The following is a 14819-nucleotide window of genomic DNA, read 5'->3' as shown; positions in this document are numbered from 1 at the left end:
TTAGACCAAGTTATATAAATCACGTACTGGGAAACCCAAACACAACAGCAGAGTAAAATGCAATGTTATTTGGCCATAAAAAGACAGTACACCATGGCAGTCTATCTGTATACAGTGGTGGACAATAAAGAGAGAACTACCTTGACGTGGTACAGACTCCGTGGACACAACCTAGCAATAGAAAAAGGCCGACACACGAAAACATGACTCCCAAAAGGAAGAAAGTAAATTAAAAAAGAAAAAAATTAAATTCTGTATACAGTACCTTTATTTTGTTCTTAATTTATGTAGATCCATCCATTTTCTGTACTGCTTTTCCTACACAGGGTCACAGGTAACCTGGAGCCTATCCCAGGGGAATGGGGGCACAAGGTGGGGGACATCCTAGACAGGGTGCCAGCCCATCTCAGGGCAAAATCACCCTCACACACACAACCACATAGCCAAATTAGAAATGCCAGTCAGCCTACAATGCATGTCTTTGGACTGAGGGAGGAAACCGGAGTACCCAGAGTATAGTGTTTTGTTTTATTTTTCATTTTATTTCTCCTGCTTTTGCATTGCACTTCCTTTGTACTTGCTTTGGCAATACAAATGTACAATTATTTGTCATCTCAGTGAAGCACATGTAAACTGAAACTGAGAGAGTGAGTGAGTGAGAGAGAGTGAGTGAGTGAGAGAGAATGAGACTCGGCTTTGAATGTTCACCTAAAAGAGCCGATTCAAAGATCCGACTCGTTGGCGAACGACACGTCACTACTTCAGTTGGAGGTTTAAAGCAACTCAGCATCTGTCTATCTATCTATCTATCTATCTATCGAGATAGATAGATAGATAGATAGATAGATAGATGTATATGTAGATACGTATAGATATAGATCTATCCGTATAGATAGATAAACAGATGGAATTGATGCTTTCTCGTGAACAGGATTGAGGAATGACTCACAGTCAAACTAGTAACACAACATCTTAAGCATTGTTTGTGACTGTTTAGATGTTTAGAAATAGTATAATTTAACACTTTCTTTCTTTCTTTCTTTCTTTCTTTCTTTCCAAGTTGCTTAACTGGTTGAAGTGTAAAATAAAGTATAGTCACTATCCCACTAAAATAAAGTATACATTAATGTGAATCAACGTAAACTGTAAACCAAACAGGTAGAGATGTCAGAAAAATCTATCAACAACTTTTCAATAATAGGCTAATACTATATATATATATATTCACTGCAAAGCAAATGTAATCTCATCCATCCATCAGCGACAGAACAAGATGAAAGTGTGCGCTTTCGGTGTTTTGGTGTGGTCGATCACGTGACTGTGGGAAGGCGACACTGCTTTAGGGACATTTCACAGTCTGCAAAGCTTCAGTGTCTTCAACTTGCATCACTGCTTGGACAAAGCTAGAGTTTTCAGAATGTCAAAGATAATGAAGAGCAGGAACGTGGAGAAAGCGGACTCGGGGTCCTGTGATGAGCGCATCCTGACCGACTGCCATCAGATGTACACGGATACAGACAGCGGTAATAAACCATCAGCTCATTTTATTCCACTGCACTTTAGCCTTATGCGGTTCGTCTCGTGCTCTTTAATTGATCCTTACCAAGTGTGCTAAACAAAGGTAAGAAATTTATTCAGTACTTCACTGTGGTAAAGAGCTTATAGTTAGTGCAGGGGTTCCAAAAAAGTTTTGTAGCCTCTAATTCAATTCAGATTCAAATTTTATTGGTCACATACACAACCATACACACTGCGACGTGCAGGGGAGGGATTTATTTTTTTGGTTATGATCCAGAGGTTTCTTCTATACAGGTAGGAAAGGAAATATATATATATATATATATATATATATATATATATATATATATATATATATATATATATATATATATATATATGTTTTAAACAATATATGACGTATCATATTTTCCTTTTCCCTTTGACTGTAAAAAAAAAGACATAGGCTCCTTCAGTACATATTTATTTAATAAACATAACATATAATATAATATTGTGTTATATTATTATATAACTATTGTATTGGACTCAGTATTTAAACAAGTACCAAAAATATCGTGGTTATTTATTAAGCCAGAGAGCTTCTATTAAAGTTCACATTAGATATAAGTTGAATTTCATTTATTAGCACAGGTCTAGGATCCCCGGGTCAATCCTGAGCTCAGCACTCTTTATGCAAGGTTTTGCATGTTCTTTCCATGTCTGAATGAGTTTCCTGTCCAGGGTGTATGATCATGTTTTGGTTCTGGGCTCACCGCAACCCTGACCAGGATAAAGCGGTTACTGAAGATAAGTAAACGAATGAGAGTTTGGATTTAACCACACAATGAATGAATGAATGAATGAGGGTTCGGATTCAAGCTGTTCAATTCAAATAACCGGTGTAGGTGAAGAACTTTAATAACTCAGTTCTATATGTAATATATTGGTGAGCTTTGATTTCCTCCAATAAATAAATAAATAAATAAATAACACTTCATAAAGGTTATGCTTTATGGACCCCTGAAAAGCCTTCTGTCGTGCCAGGCAGGTTTGACTTTGAAAGGATATTTCCAATGCAAATTTCAGTAGACTACACATGCAAATCTGTGCTTTAGGCAGGGCTTGATTTTTTATTTTTCAAACAAATTGCTTATTGTATTGCCTTATACAACTCTGCGAGATTGTGGAATGATAAGGCATAATTAAGTTATGTCAGTGACTGATGCCCAGGAACAACGATGAGGGCGAAAAAAAGAAAAGAATCCCAGTCATGAATCACTATCTGGACATAGGAATGCACTTATATGGCTCCAAAATACAGTATGGGATTGTTTTATGGATGCACTGATCTCTATGTCCTTTATTTCTACTTTGTGAATCCACTTTCTGAACATGTTGGGTTTGTTGTTTCAGAAAATCTTGTGTTATAACCCTCCCTCTGGATAATAAACATTGGGTAGTATTATTACCACTAACTACTAGTGAATATAAATTGTCGTACTTAAGCAAAAATGTAAAGTTTGCCCATCAGACTGAAATCCAATCACTCAAATCACTTCAAGAGAAATGTTTTCCAGATGTTAGCTTCAGTCTCAGATGCTCTGCCCACAGTTCATGCAGCTTCTCATATCTTTTTTACACTTAGCTTCGAAATCTTGAAGGCTGCAAGGTTTGGAAATGACAAAATGCACCGGTCTCTCTAGTGAAAGCTAAGTCTGGCTCACAACACTACAAGTCTGGATATATTTGTGTCTCCGAGCCACATTTGACAACCAAAACAATTCTTTACATCGCAGCACGCATGGTTTAACCCAGTGGTTTTCAAAGTGGGGGCCGCCAGGTAATGTAATGTAAAGATGTAAGATGTAATTATTAATTTTAAAAAAGGGGGATATATTCAGAAGTCTGTATTTTTAATGTGTTTTAAAGACATCTTGCAAAAGGGGGGCCTCAGTCAAATGTTAATGCCATTTGGGGGGCCTTGCCCTGGAAAAGTTTGGGAACCCCTGGTTTAACCGACATCACTGTAAGCGCTGAACAGGAATATAGCTAGGAATTCTGGGCCTTCTGAAAGAATATCATTCTGGGACTTACACATTTATTTATAAGTTCGTATTCATATGGATACACAATTGTCATCACTTACACCACTACAGCCCCCCAATCAAGAAAATAATCTTATTCAGCTGTATTATCCTGCCTAACGCTGCTAGTCTAAAAGCAGATTTGTGGTCATGATTTTCAGAATTTTGAAAAAAAAAATATATACAGTATTTTTTCATTTAATAATGGTAATGAGTCTTTATTGATCACATGTACATATGCACAGTGCAATTCTTTTCTTCGCAAACCCTAGCATGTCAGGAAACTGGGAACAGAGTAATGAAGTAGAAGCTACTAAAATACAACTGGACTTAGGTCTTTTTTTTTTTTTGTAGGATTAATAGATATAGCTCAGTCCGTTGGCGTGACTTTGCTGCCTCCCAGGAAGAAGATCACTGTGATGCTGATTGGGAACCACTCGGCTGGAAAAAGCTCCTTCATCAACTGGTATATATGTGCATTTGGAAGTGCATGATTAAGATGATCCTGCAAGTAAATATGCTTCTCATTCAGACATTTCTTTGTAGGTATGTAGAGGAGCACATACAAAAGACCGGAGTTGCGATCGGGACACAGGGCTTCACTTTTGTTACAAGTGGGCGTAAGAGAGCGTCTCTTACGGTAAAATAGGTTCATTATTTTCTTTTAGAGATTGTGCATGTGTGAAATCTGGCCTCATGTATTACAGATTTGTCTCTCATTTGACCTTTCACCTCTACTCTTTTAGGGCAATGCAACCTTCCAAATGTATCCACACTTTAAGACACTTCAGGAGGTTAAAGGTTAGTTATCAAAAAGCAGACGTTAAAATAAGTTTACTGTGTGTGAAATGGAATGCACTTCCTGCACTGTAATAAAGTTTCCATGAATATACAGTGCATATTTATAGACATATTTATCTGGAACATAAATACACTACAACTTTGCATGCCGCACTTTGCTTTCGAAAACTAAATGTACTTGCATTTAAGAAACATGATCCCAAATTGGCACATTTGAAACGACCTTTTGATAAATGAATCATCTAATTAAGGGCGTGTGTCTCTCTCTTTTTTTAAGGCATGTCTGAATACGTTGGCACCGAGATCTGCACTTCTCGGCAGAAGCGTTTCAGTTTGGTGACTTTTGTGGACACTCCTGGACTGGTGGACGGGGATATGAAGTATCCCTTTGACGTGGACCAGGCAATCCTTTGGCTAGGTGTGTGTGTGTGTGTGTGTGTGTGTGTGTGTGTGTGTGTGTGTGTGTGTGTGTGTGTGTGTGTGTGTTTGTGTGTTCTGCCAACAAAGCTTTAGGCTGTTGTCTAATTGTCTTGTGTCTTGTCCACCTTCTTTGACTTTTTAATCCATACGATGTTAGCTACATATGTTGTGATGTTTGTCTTCTTCAGGTGAAGTGTGTGACTTGATCCTGGTCTTCTTCGACCCGATGGGACAGGCTCTGTGCGAACGCACGCTCAACATCGTGGAGCAACTCAGCAAACGGCAGGGAGATCGACTCCACTTTTGCCTCAGCAAAGCTGATGAGGTTGGCAGAGAGTCAGACAGACAGGTGTGAGGTGCTATAATTGCTAGTCTGTGTTTTTCTTTACGACATAGTCACACTTTGTCAGACCTAATGGCAGGCTGTGATTTGCTTGTTACAGAGAGTGATGATGCAGATTATGCAAGAGTTGTATAAACGTCCAGGATTCAACAAGCGTGGCTTTGACATGCCTAGCATCTATATCCCCAATCCCAACAAGGTACTACCAAGGTGCTAAAGTCGCCTCTGTTTTCATGACTAAAAATATATGTCTTTAAAGTCTACCAATGCGAAAAGATAAAATGGTGGGAAATGAAGACTGATAGTATTCATATTTTTCTTAATATTTTGTTTGTTTCTCTTAATATTTTAAGCCCAGTGGATGTGTGAATCAGATCGAAAAGGTGTGTCACACCATAGAGAAGACCATCAATTACACAGTGCAGAACACCCTCAACACGATGGAGAAGGACTGCGAGTTCCTCTTGGAGGCTGTTACTGATACGTCCAACAACGACCGGTAGCACAGCTTTACACATTTACATAATCTGTATCATACTTAATGCTCATGCTATGTTCAATACTTTGTCAGTGAGTGCCCCGTTAATCTAGTTTGTTAGCAATATAAGCAGAACTGATGGAAATATATAAATAATCCACACCCTTCTGATAGTCTGGATGCACACATCTTAATTTTTAACAGCTTTATTTCTCCTCGTTTTTCTGGATTTGGAATGACCTAAATATAGAATTAAGCTGATTTTGGGGAAGAATAAAAACAATTCATAGATATAGTAAACACCTAAAATTTCCAGTTGGTGTAGTTTGACTTTCAGGTAGTTTTCACACTGGGCACATTTTCTGCAGTCTGAATCTGAGTGCGATTGATTGTTGGAAGCAGCCCCCACAGCATTGGTATGGTTTCAGACTCACTTGCTTCTATTGAGCCCCGGTACGTTTGCGTTCATCTTATGTCATCACAAACACCCATGGAGAACTCAACTCGACTCACCATATGTTTTGTGCTATTATGCGCAGCAGATATTATGTGCAGCAGTGGACCTCTTCTGTGTCCCACAGCGTTCCCCTGCCACTCATGGTACACGTGTTGTGGAAACTAATATTGTCGTCATTGGCTAAAACTCATGCGCAGGTTACTTTACTTCCTGAACACATGCAGAGTACAGAGTACGAGTTGCGTTCACATTCATGGGAATCGCAGTACAGTTCCAGTGCAACTGAAGTCAGACCACCTCTTACAGGTAGTCTCGGGTTGGGTGCCGTGGTGTACTCCACGGCAGTGCGAGTACGACAGCATGACAGCTTTCACATTGCCAATTTTTCATGCACACCGTGCTCTGTTTCAGACTAAACTGCCAGTGTGAAAGCTCCCTTAGTGTAAATTTAAAGTGGGACCTTTTAACCCAAAGGGAACATAACAGTTAACTACTAGTGCCTGGAAGAAGAATTTGTCACATATACATTACAGCGGAGTGAAATTCTTTTTTTGGCATATTCCAGTGTGTTAGGAAGCTGGGGTCAGAGCACAGAGACAGCTATGATATCTCACTCCATAGCAGAGAGAGTTAAGGGCCTTGCTCAAGGGCCCGCAGTGGCAGCTTGAACCCCTGACTTGCTCATCATTAACTCAGAGCCATAAATGTTGAACTAATACTGCCCTAACAATGCTTGTATTGCTGATTTAGACAGTCTTACAAGGACAACCAGCGTGCCTGCAGTAGGAGTTATGTCCTGGCCCTGCTGAGCTTTGGTGTGCTACTGCTCTTTACCGTGATGCTGGGTAGCCTCTACAGGGAGGTGCTGGAGCTGGCACTGGGTGTTTATGGCACTGAGATACTATTGCTCTGTCTGGTGAGTGTCATTGTCTAGGCAACATGAATACATTATTTGGAATCAATACTATCCGTACTGTGCTCTAAACGGATACAAATACAGATATACAAATAGGAGAAGCACTTACAGAATGCAACCAAAAAAACATATGCAAGCTGGGGTTTCTTCCTTAAACGTGGGCATGAATGACTAGTCAGATACAGCACTCACGGGACAAAGAAAGATCGTTCATTAACAGGAATGTGCTGAATTCACAATCCAGTTACCACGGCAGTTCATTCATTCTTATTCACTGCCTAGTACAGGTTGAGGTGCTTTCAGTGAGGTTACCAGTTTGATTTGGGAAAGACCCAACATAATTAGTTAGAACATGTCGGAAGCTTGTAGAAAAAAAAACAACAACTTTGTGACCGGTCCAGTGCACATCTCAACTCGAGTGATATCAGAGCAAGAATTCACAGACCACGCTGATAGTAGTTTTTTTTCCAGCAGCGTTCCAGTGTTTCTGGAGGCATAGTGATAGCGTTCATATTTAATTCCAAAATAAAAGCCCACTTCCTATCTAGGCCATGCAAGCAATGGGTACTAAACAGATACAGATAGTGTTATTTATTTTAGGACCAATGAAATTATCTAGTAGAACATTACAGTGCGTCTAGCTTGTTGGTATACAGGTGCATCTCAACAAATTATAATATCTTAGAAAAAATGTATTTTTTTCTTAATTCTAATATTTTGAGATACTGGATGTTTGATTTCCATGAGCTGTAAGCCGTAATCATCGAGATTAAAACAAAAAGAGGCTTGAAATATTTCACTTTATGTGCAATGAATGTAGAACATATAAAAGTTTGACTTTTTGAATTTAATTACGGAAAGAAATGGCATTTTCCCCTGAACGTATGAACCCTGTATATTACCTGTATGTATGAATTTGAATTTAGTGTGTGAATAATGATTTTACCCATGCATGTCTTTTTAATACTAATTATGTGTGTTTGCTCTCTTTTTGTAGGCTCCAGTCATAAGGGCGCTTGATTATCTGCCAGTGCAAATTCAGCTCATTATTTCTGGTTTCTTGATACAACTCTCGATTGTTCTGCTCACCCTGGCTGGCCTCCTTTTTCAGTTAGTAAACCTGTGTTTGTTGGGTGTATGTGTACACATCCTTGGAATTTTCATGCTTATCTGCTTCTCTGTTTCTGCAGCTCTAACACGACTCTGTCTGGAAAACAAAAGATACAGCTGCAGGAAAAACTGGAGTATGTGCAAGAGGTGGTGAAAACTAAAAAGGTAGTATGTGTGTGTGTATGTGTTGTAATAGGATAATACACTGAATATGATGAGTGCTTAAGAGAATATGTACGTAATGGCTGAATGCATCTGTTTTTGCTTTAATCAGGGACTACCTTGAGAGAAATTAGCTGGTCTAGTGGCACAGTTTCCACCTTAGAGCTCCAAGCTCCTTGCACTTCCGGTGCCGTGTGAGTGGCAGCCGGTTGCAACAGCTTGTGTCTTTTTGTACTTGGTTTTTTGTGTATTTTTGTGATTTTGTTTGGTTTGTTTTTACTCCTTGTGCTGTCATGACACCAAATTTCCCCTTGGGGATCAATAAAGTACTCTTTATCCATCTATCTATCTATCTATCTATCTCTCTCTCTCTCTCTCTCTCTCTCTCTCTCTCTCTCTCTCTCTCTCTCTCTCTCTCTCTCTCTCTCTCTCTCTCTCTCTCCTGCATTCGAACCTGAGCTTGGGTGACACATGGAGTTAGATTATATTTTCCACAAATTTCCCCTTCAGGATCAATAAAGTACATCTATCTATCCAGCCTCATGGTTGTCAGTGCTAGACACTTTTCAAATTAGTATCTGTCACTTGAAAAGGCGATTCAGAAATCTGCAGCTATACCATCGAGGACACTACAGTGATCCTGAATGAGAGGTCAGCCAGCCAATTTTAGTGACCACGACGTCTCCATATTTACAACATGATGTTTGAGAGATGCCATCTTCAGTGGTGCTTGAATGTTTGTGAACCCTTTGGAATTGTCTATATTTCTGCAAGTAGATAAAGAGAAAACAATTAAACAAATAAGACAAAAATATTATACTTTGTCATAAATTTTTTGAGGAAAATGATTCAATATTACATATCTGTGAGTGGCAAAAGTATGTGAACATCTAGGATTAGCAGTTAAATCAATTAGTAGTTAATTTGATTAGCAGTTAATTTGAAGAAACAGGTGTTTTCAGTCAATGGGATGACAATCAGGTGTGAGTGCTTACCCTGTTTTATTTAAAGAACAGGGATCTATTAAAGTCTGAAAGAGTTGTTGATGCTCATCACGCTGGAAAAAGTTACAAAACCATCTCACAAGAGTTTGGATTCCACCAATCCACAGTCAGACAGACTGTTTACAAAAGGAGGAAATTCAAGACCATTATTACCCTCTCCAGGAGCGGTCGACCAACAAAGATCACTTCAAGAGAAAGACTACTAGTGTAATAGTCCGTGAGGTCACAAAGGAACCCAGAGTAACTTCTAAGCAACTAAAGGCCTCTCTCACATTGGCTAAGGTTAATGTTCATGAGTCCACCATCAGGAGAACACTGAACAACAATGGTGTGCATGGTGGGGTTGCAAGGAGAAAGCCACTGCTCTCCAAAAAGAACATTTCTGCTTATCTGCAGTTTGCTAAAGATGATGTGTACAAGCCAGATGGCTAATTCCAAGAATGTTTTGAGGATAGATGAGACCAAAATAGAACTTTTTGGTTTAAATTAGAAGTATTATGTTTGGAGAAAGCAAAACACTGTATTCCAGCACAAGAACCTTATACCATCTGTAAAACATGGTGGTGGTAGTATTATGGTTTGGGACTCTTCTGCCGCATCTGGGCCAGGACGATTTGCCATCATTGATGGAACAATGAATTATGAATTATACCAGCGAATTCTAAAGGAACATGTCAGGACATCTGTCCGTGACCTGAATCTCGAGAGAAAGTGCAGCAAAACAACGACCCTAAGCACACAAGTCGTTCTACCAAAGAATGGTTAAAGTAGACTAATGTTACTGTTGGCCTCTTCACACAAGTAACCTGTTAAGAAGCATGCTATAATGACTGCCCTCAGATTATGCAGAGTGTGTGTATCCCCTTAAGACATTAGTGGTTTATTTCACACATGGGCATCAGGTAGATGGCAAGAGCTCGCACAGCCAAAATTCGGATACCAAAAAGAAAGAAAAACAGGAAAAAGAGGTGAGAGCAGGACAGGGAAGACAGCTATATGATGCTATTATTCTGAAGCTAGCCCATCCCTGCTGAAAAAAACAAACAAACCGAAACCCTCAAAGAATTTGTATTGGTTTTAATGGAAATTGTAATGGTCCCTGTGGGTCTCTACTGGTAATTTGTTACCTTCTATTGGTGGGATAGTGCAGTGGTCAGCAACCCTGTTCCTGGAGATTTACCTTCCTGTATACTTTAGCTCCAACCATAATTGTGCCCACCTGCCCATCTAATAATTGCTTTAAGAGGTTCTTGATCAACTAAAGCAGGTATGTTAGACTTTGGTTGGAGATGTAACCTGCGGGAAGGTAGATCTCAAAGAAGATGGTTGCTGACCACTAGTCTAGTGAATACCATTAAGGACCAATAATAGTAATAGTAATTGTTTTAATTGTTACCAGCTCGTGGTTTGTAATGGAAACCATTAGAATTTCTGTTACGGTTTCTTTTCTTTCTTTCTTTTTTGGAGGGATATGAAGCTGTCAGAATAAATTTGAGATGTATATTGTTTGTTATAATTAACATAAAATAAAAATCCTATCATTCACTCATCCCGATGTCTATGCCCATCTGCCACCAGTAATCTTTGGCAGGTCTCCCAGAGCTGCTTGGCGAATGCGAATGGGTGGCCATGCTCACCGAGTGTCAGTGAGTGGAAATGCTGATGGTGCTGTTCAGGGTGCAGCTAACCCATTGCAACATTGCCTGCTTCAGGTCCTCATCATAGCACACACAGCGTTAGTTAAAGTAGTAAACGACCTACTACTGGCCTCTGATCAGGGTTGTGTCTCCTTGCTTGTGTTGCTTTATCTTAGTGATTTTGATCTTTTTGATACTATAGATCATACTATTCTCCTTGATAGATTAGAAAATGTTGTTGGCATTAAGGGAACGGTCCTCTCCTGGGTCAGGTCTTATCTGACCAATCTCTATCAGTTCGTAGATATAAATGGTGACTTCTCCACGCATACTGAGGTTAAATTTGGTGTTCCACAAGGATCTGTTTTAGGCCCACTACTTTTTACTTTACATATGCTACCTCTGGGTCAAATTATTCGTAAACATGGAATTAGCTTCCACTGTTATACTGATGATACACAGCTGTATGTTTCAGCAAAGCCAGACAACAGACAGCAGCTTAATAAAGTTGAGGAATGTGTAAAGGACATTAGACATCGGATGCTTATTAACTTACTTTTACTTAATTCTGATAAGACAGAACTACTTCTACTAGGACCATGTGCAGCTAGAAGTATGCTTTCTGATTACATAGTTACTCTGGATGGCCTTTCCGTTTCATCATGTGCAGCAGTAAAAGACCTTGGACGGATTATTGACCCCAGTCTTTCATTTGACACTCATGTAGATAATATTAGCCTTCTTTCATCTCAGAAATATAGTTAAGATACGAAATATAATGTCACTACATGATGCAGAAAAATTAGTTCATGTTTTTGTTACCTCTTGGCTGGATTATTGTAATGGTTTACTGTCTGATTGTTCCAGTAGGAGCATAAACAATCTCCAGTTAGTCCAGAATGCAGCTGCACGAATCCTTACTAGAACCAAAAAGTTCACCCCTATCTTATCCACACTGCATTGGCTCACAGTAAAATTTCGTATTGATTATAAAATACTACTGAATGTCTATGAATGGTCTTGCGGCACAGTACCTGAGCAATCTTTTGGTCTTCTATGATCCACCATGCCTACTTAGATCAAAAGGTGCAGGGTATTTTTTGGTACCTAGAACAGTGAAGGCTACAGCAGGTGGAAGAGCTTTCTCTTACAAAGCCCCACAGTTATGGCACAGCCTTCGAATCACTGTCAGGGACTCAGACACAGTCTCAGTGTTTAAGTCTAGGCTGAAAACATATTTATTTACTCAAACTTACCCCATTATGGGATAGTAAGCATACCGAACAATCTCTCCCTCTCTTTATCACCCTCTCCCTTTCTCCTTCACGCATGCCACACATGATTTTATGGAGATGCCAGTGATCCTGACTCTTTCTGCTCTCTGGACGTGCCTGATGCTGGATCTGGGGAAGGCTGGCAAGGGACTTGATGATCTCGGCCAGTGGTGAGGACTCCATGACGGCGCTCTTCCTCAATGCCCGGATTTCAGCACCAGTGTAACACTTTTCCTGGTTTGGGTCGGAAATGAGGAAGCAGATGGCAGGCTGAGGACAATTCAAAAGGGCTCTTTATTTTTACTTTTGCTTTTCAGTACACCAAACACAGACACGCACACAACGGCTCTTTGCTGGTCTCCCCTCTCTCTCTCTCTCTCTCTCTCTCTCTCTCTCTCTCTCTCTCTCTCTCTCTCTCTGTCTTTCTCAGTGCTCGCCTCTCTCCTGTTTATCCTCATCACCATTTCAGTGAAACACAGAACTCACCTTCTCCATCTCCGCCCTCCATATACAAATCTTCCATTTTACCACGCCCCTGCTTCCACAATGTTATTAAACTGGCTATTTTCTCTTAGGAAGAGAGCATTTACTGGGAAGATACACACTGACATATTATTATTTTTTAATCATTATATAAATTCATTCATTTAAACATGCATTAATTCTAAACCTAGTCCAAAAGTCTGCGTTGTGCACCAAGAACTATTTAATTAATTAGGTTTCAAAAATGTTTTATAAAGTTATATATTTTTCTAAATAGTTTTTTTTTATTTGTATATTAGTGAAGAATGATGTAATTTTGTTCAGGAAGCATTATTGCACAAATTATACAGAATAAAATTGACTGAGAAGAAACTTCTTCCTAGTGGACTCAGACTTTTAAACTGTATCGTACTCTGTCCATGACAACAAATGGAGCAGGAAAATAAGCAGAGGATGAAGCAGGAGATGCCGGCTGAAAAGCAGACCACGCCCTTGCTGAAGAAGAAAGACACCATGCTGCAGAAGGTCAGATTAATATCTTCATCTTTTCCTCTGTTTCTATTTTAACATTTCCATGGAATAGGTCTAATTGGAGTGCTGGTCGTGTTTTGCTGATCTGGTGTTACCTTTTGTCATTGGTCAGGGTGGCATGGTGCTTTAGATACCTCAGATGGATCTGATAGCAGAGCATGTAAAGCCACAGGTCAACAATGGAGCCATCGAGGACAACACAGGTAATGTTGAGCTACAGGAGCATTTCCTACATACTACATTTATACATTTTTAATTGAATTTTCTGTTGGTTTATGACTATTAAGTAACATTTGTATTGCAAATTTACATTGTGTGTGTGTGTGTGTGTGTGTGTGTGTGTGTGTGTGTGTGTGTGTGTGTGTGTGTGTGTGTGTGTGTGTGATTTTGTCTTATCAGACTTGAGAAATTCTCCATACCGGCGAACAGACAGCCGAAGACCAGCACATCAGCAAGAAAATTAACCTGCCTATTACAACACATGAAAACTAGAACTTCATCTAAACAACTTGTATGAGGCTTTGATACTGAATACACATGCAGACAACAAATCTTCAAATACACCCACACAACTGATATGCCTGTACACTCTAACTGTATGTCCTCGGGTGTAATTCTTTTCTTTTACTAGTTGTGTGGAGTTTTTTACCAGGACATGTGTGAATAGCCAAATGTGCTATGTTCTATGCCATTTAACACATCTACATATAATACCAGGAAATAACAGCTGAAATTCTAAACTCTCTTCTCATATTTATCTTTTGCTCTCAAACTCAAATACTTTCAGGAAGTCTACTTTTTGGAAAGTCTGTACTTTCAGAGAAAACTGTACATAGTATATTTTAATTTAAAAACTAAATAAATAAATCTGTTTGTGAATCCACAGAAGAAGCTGTATGTGGAGTACCTCCGCTTGAGTGTTCAGGATATGGACTAAAGCATTTGGGTTGAAATCTACTGGAGTGATAAATGGAAAGAACAATGAACAAGTGTTAGGAAGGAAATCAGTAAAACACCACTAAACTTCCCTGCATTATAGAGGAGGAGAAATATATTTATCAACTGTTTTTCTCTCCTTATAATGCCAACACACTGTGTTGCTGAAGGTTACTATTAGTTTACACACAACCAAGGTTGTGTGTACCAAGGCATGCATTGTTCAATATCTTGTATGTACAGGCTTTCTACCAATAATACAGTACTTCACTACAACCGTACAGCATTACACCATGAGTTAAACCAAAGATTTTTTCTTTGCCTTTAACAGGATTTTCATTCATACTGTAACAGCTTAAAATATACACCTCACTATGTCACTGTATGTTTTTAATTCAATAACAAAAGATACACAGACAATTGTTTAGTTATGCAAGTTTTACTAAGCATAAATTTGTATACCTTTACCATTTTACTTTTCCCTTATTATAATAATAAAGCAACAATTTGATTGGATCTTTTATGAATCATTTGTCCAGATAACAATCTGAGAGTTGGGACCAAATTCCCGGATACAGTCATGCACTTCGGTACTATAGAGGAGAGAGAACCGGGGGATGGTTCCAAAAATTGTCTGGACTTAGTCCTCTAGATAGTAAGTGCTGGTACAAAGTAAAAAGTTT

At 39.1% G+C, this 14819-nt stretch overlaps 1 protein-coding gene across 4 annotated transcripts; it reads left to right on the top strand.

Moving 5' to 3' along the window:
* The first annotated feature begins 1314 nt into the window (after nt 1-1314).
* LOC108260459 (sarcalumenin) lies at nt 1315-14652 on the top strand. Of its 4 annotated transcripts, XR_008393474.1 has the most exons (15): nt 1315-1523; nt 3939-4050; nt 4131-4224; nt 4331-4385; nt 4663-4803; nt 4994-5154; nt 5249-5347; nt 5502-5647; nt 6834-6999; nt 7997-8109; nt 8190-8274; nt 10854-12356; nt 13108-13194; nt 13313-13403; nt 13600-14652. XR_008393474.1 is itself a non-coding variant. In XM_053675966.1 (12 exons), exons 1-12 carry the CDS (start codon nt 1418-1420, stop codon nt 8393-8395), a joined length of 1290 nt encoding a protein of 429 aa, XP_053531941.1. In that variant the 5' UTR covers nt 1317-1417; the 3' UTR covers nt 8396-8808. The 4 variants fall into 4 exon arrangements, 2 of the variants coding, with proteins under 2 accessions (XP_017316269.1, XP_053531941.1); XR_008393473.1 differs by having other exon boundaries at nt 10854-13194; XM_053675966.1 differs by lacking the exons at nt 10854-12356; nt 13108-13194; nt 13313-13403; nt 13600-14652 and adding an exon at nt 8384-8808 and having other exon boundaries at nt 1317-1523.
* The last annotated feature ends 167 nt before the right edge of the window (nt 14653-14819 follow it).

The sequence above is a fragment of the Ictalurus punctatus genome, chromosome 2 (assembly GCF_001660625.3).
Source record: "Ictalurus punctatus breed USDA103 chromosome 2, Coco_2.0, whole genome shotgun sequence".
Lineage (NCBI taxonomy): Eukaryota > Metazoa > Chordata > Actinopteri > Siluriformes > Ictaluridae > Ictalurus > Ictalurus punctatus.
The sequence above is the reverse complement of the archived record's forward strand: the minus strand, read 5'-3'. Positions and strand labels throughout refer to the sequence as shown.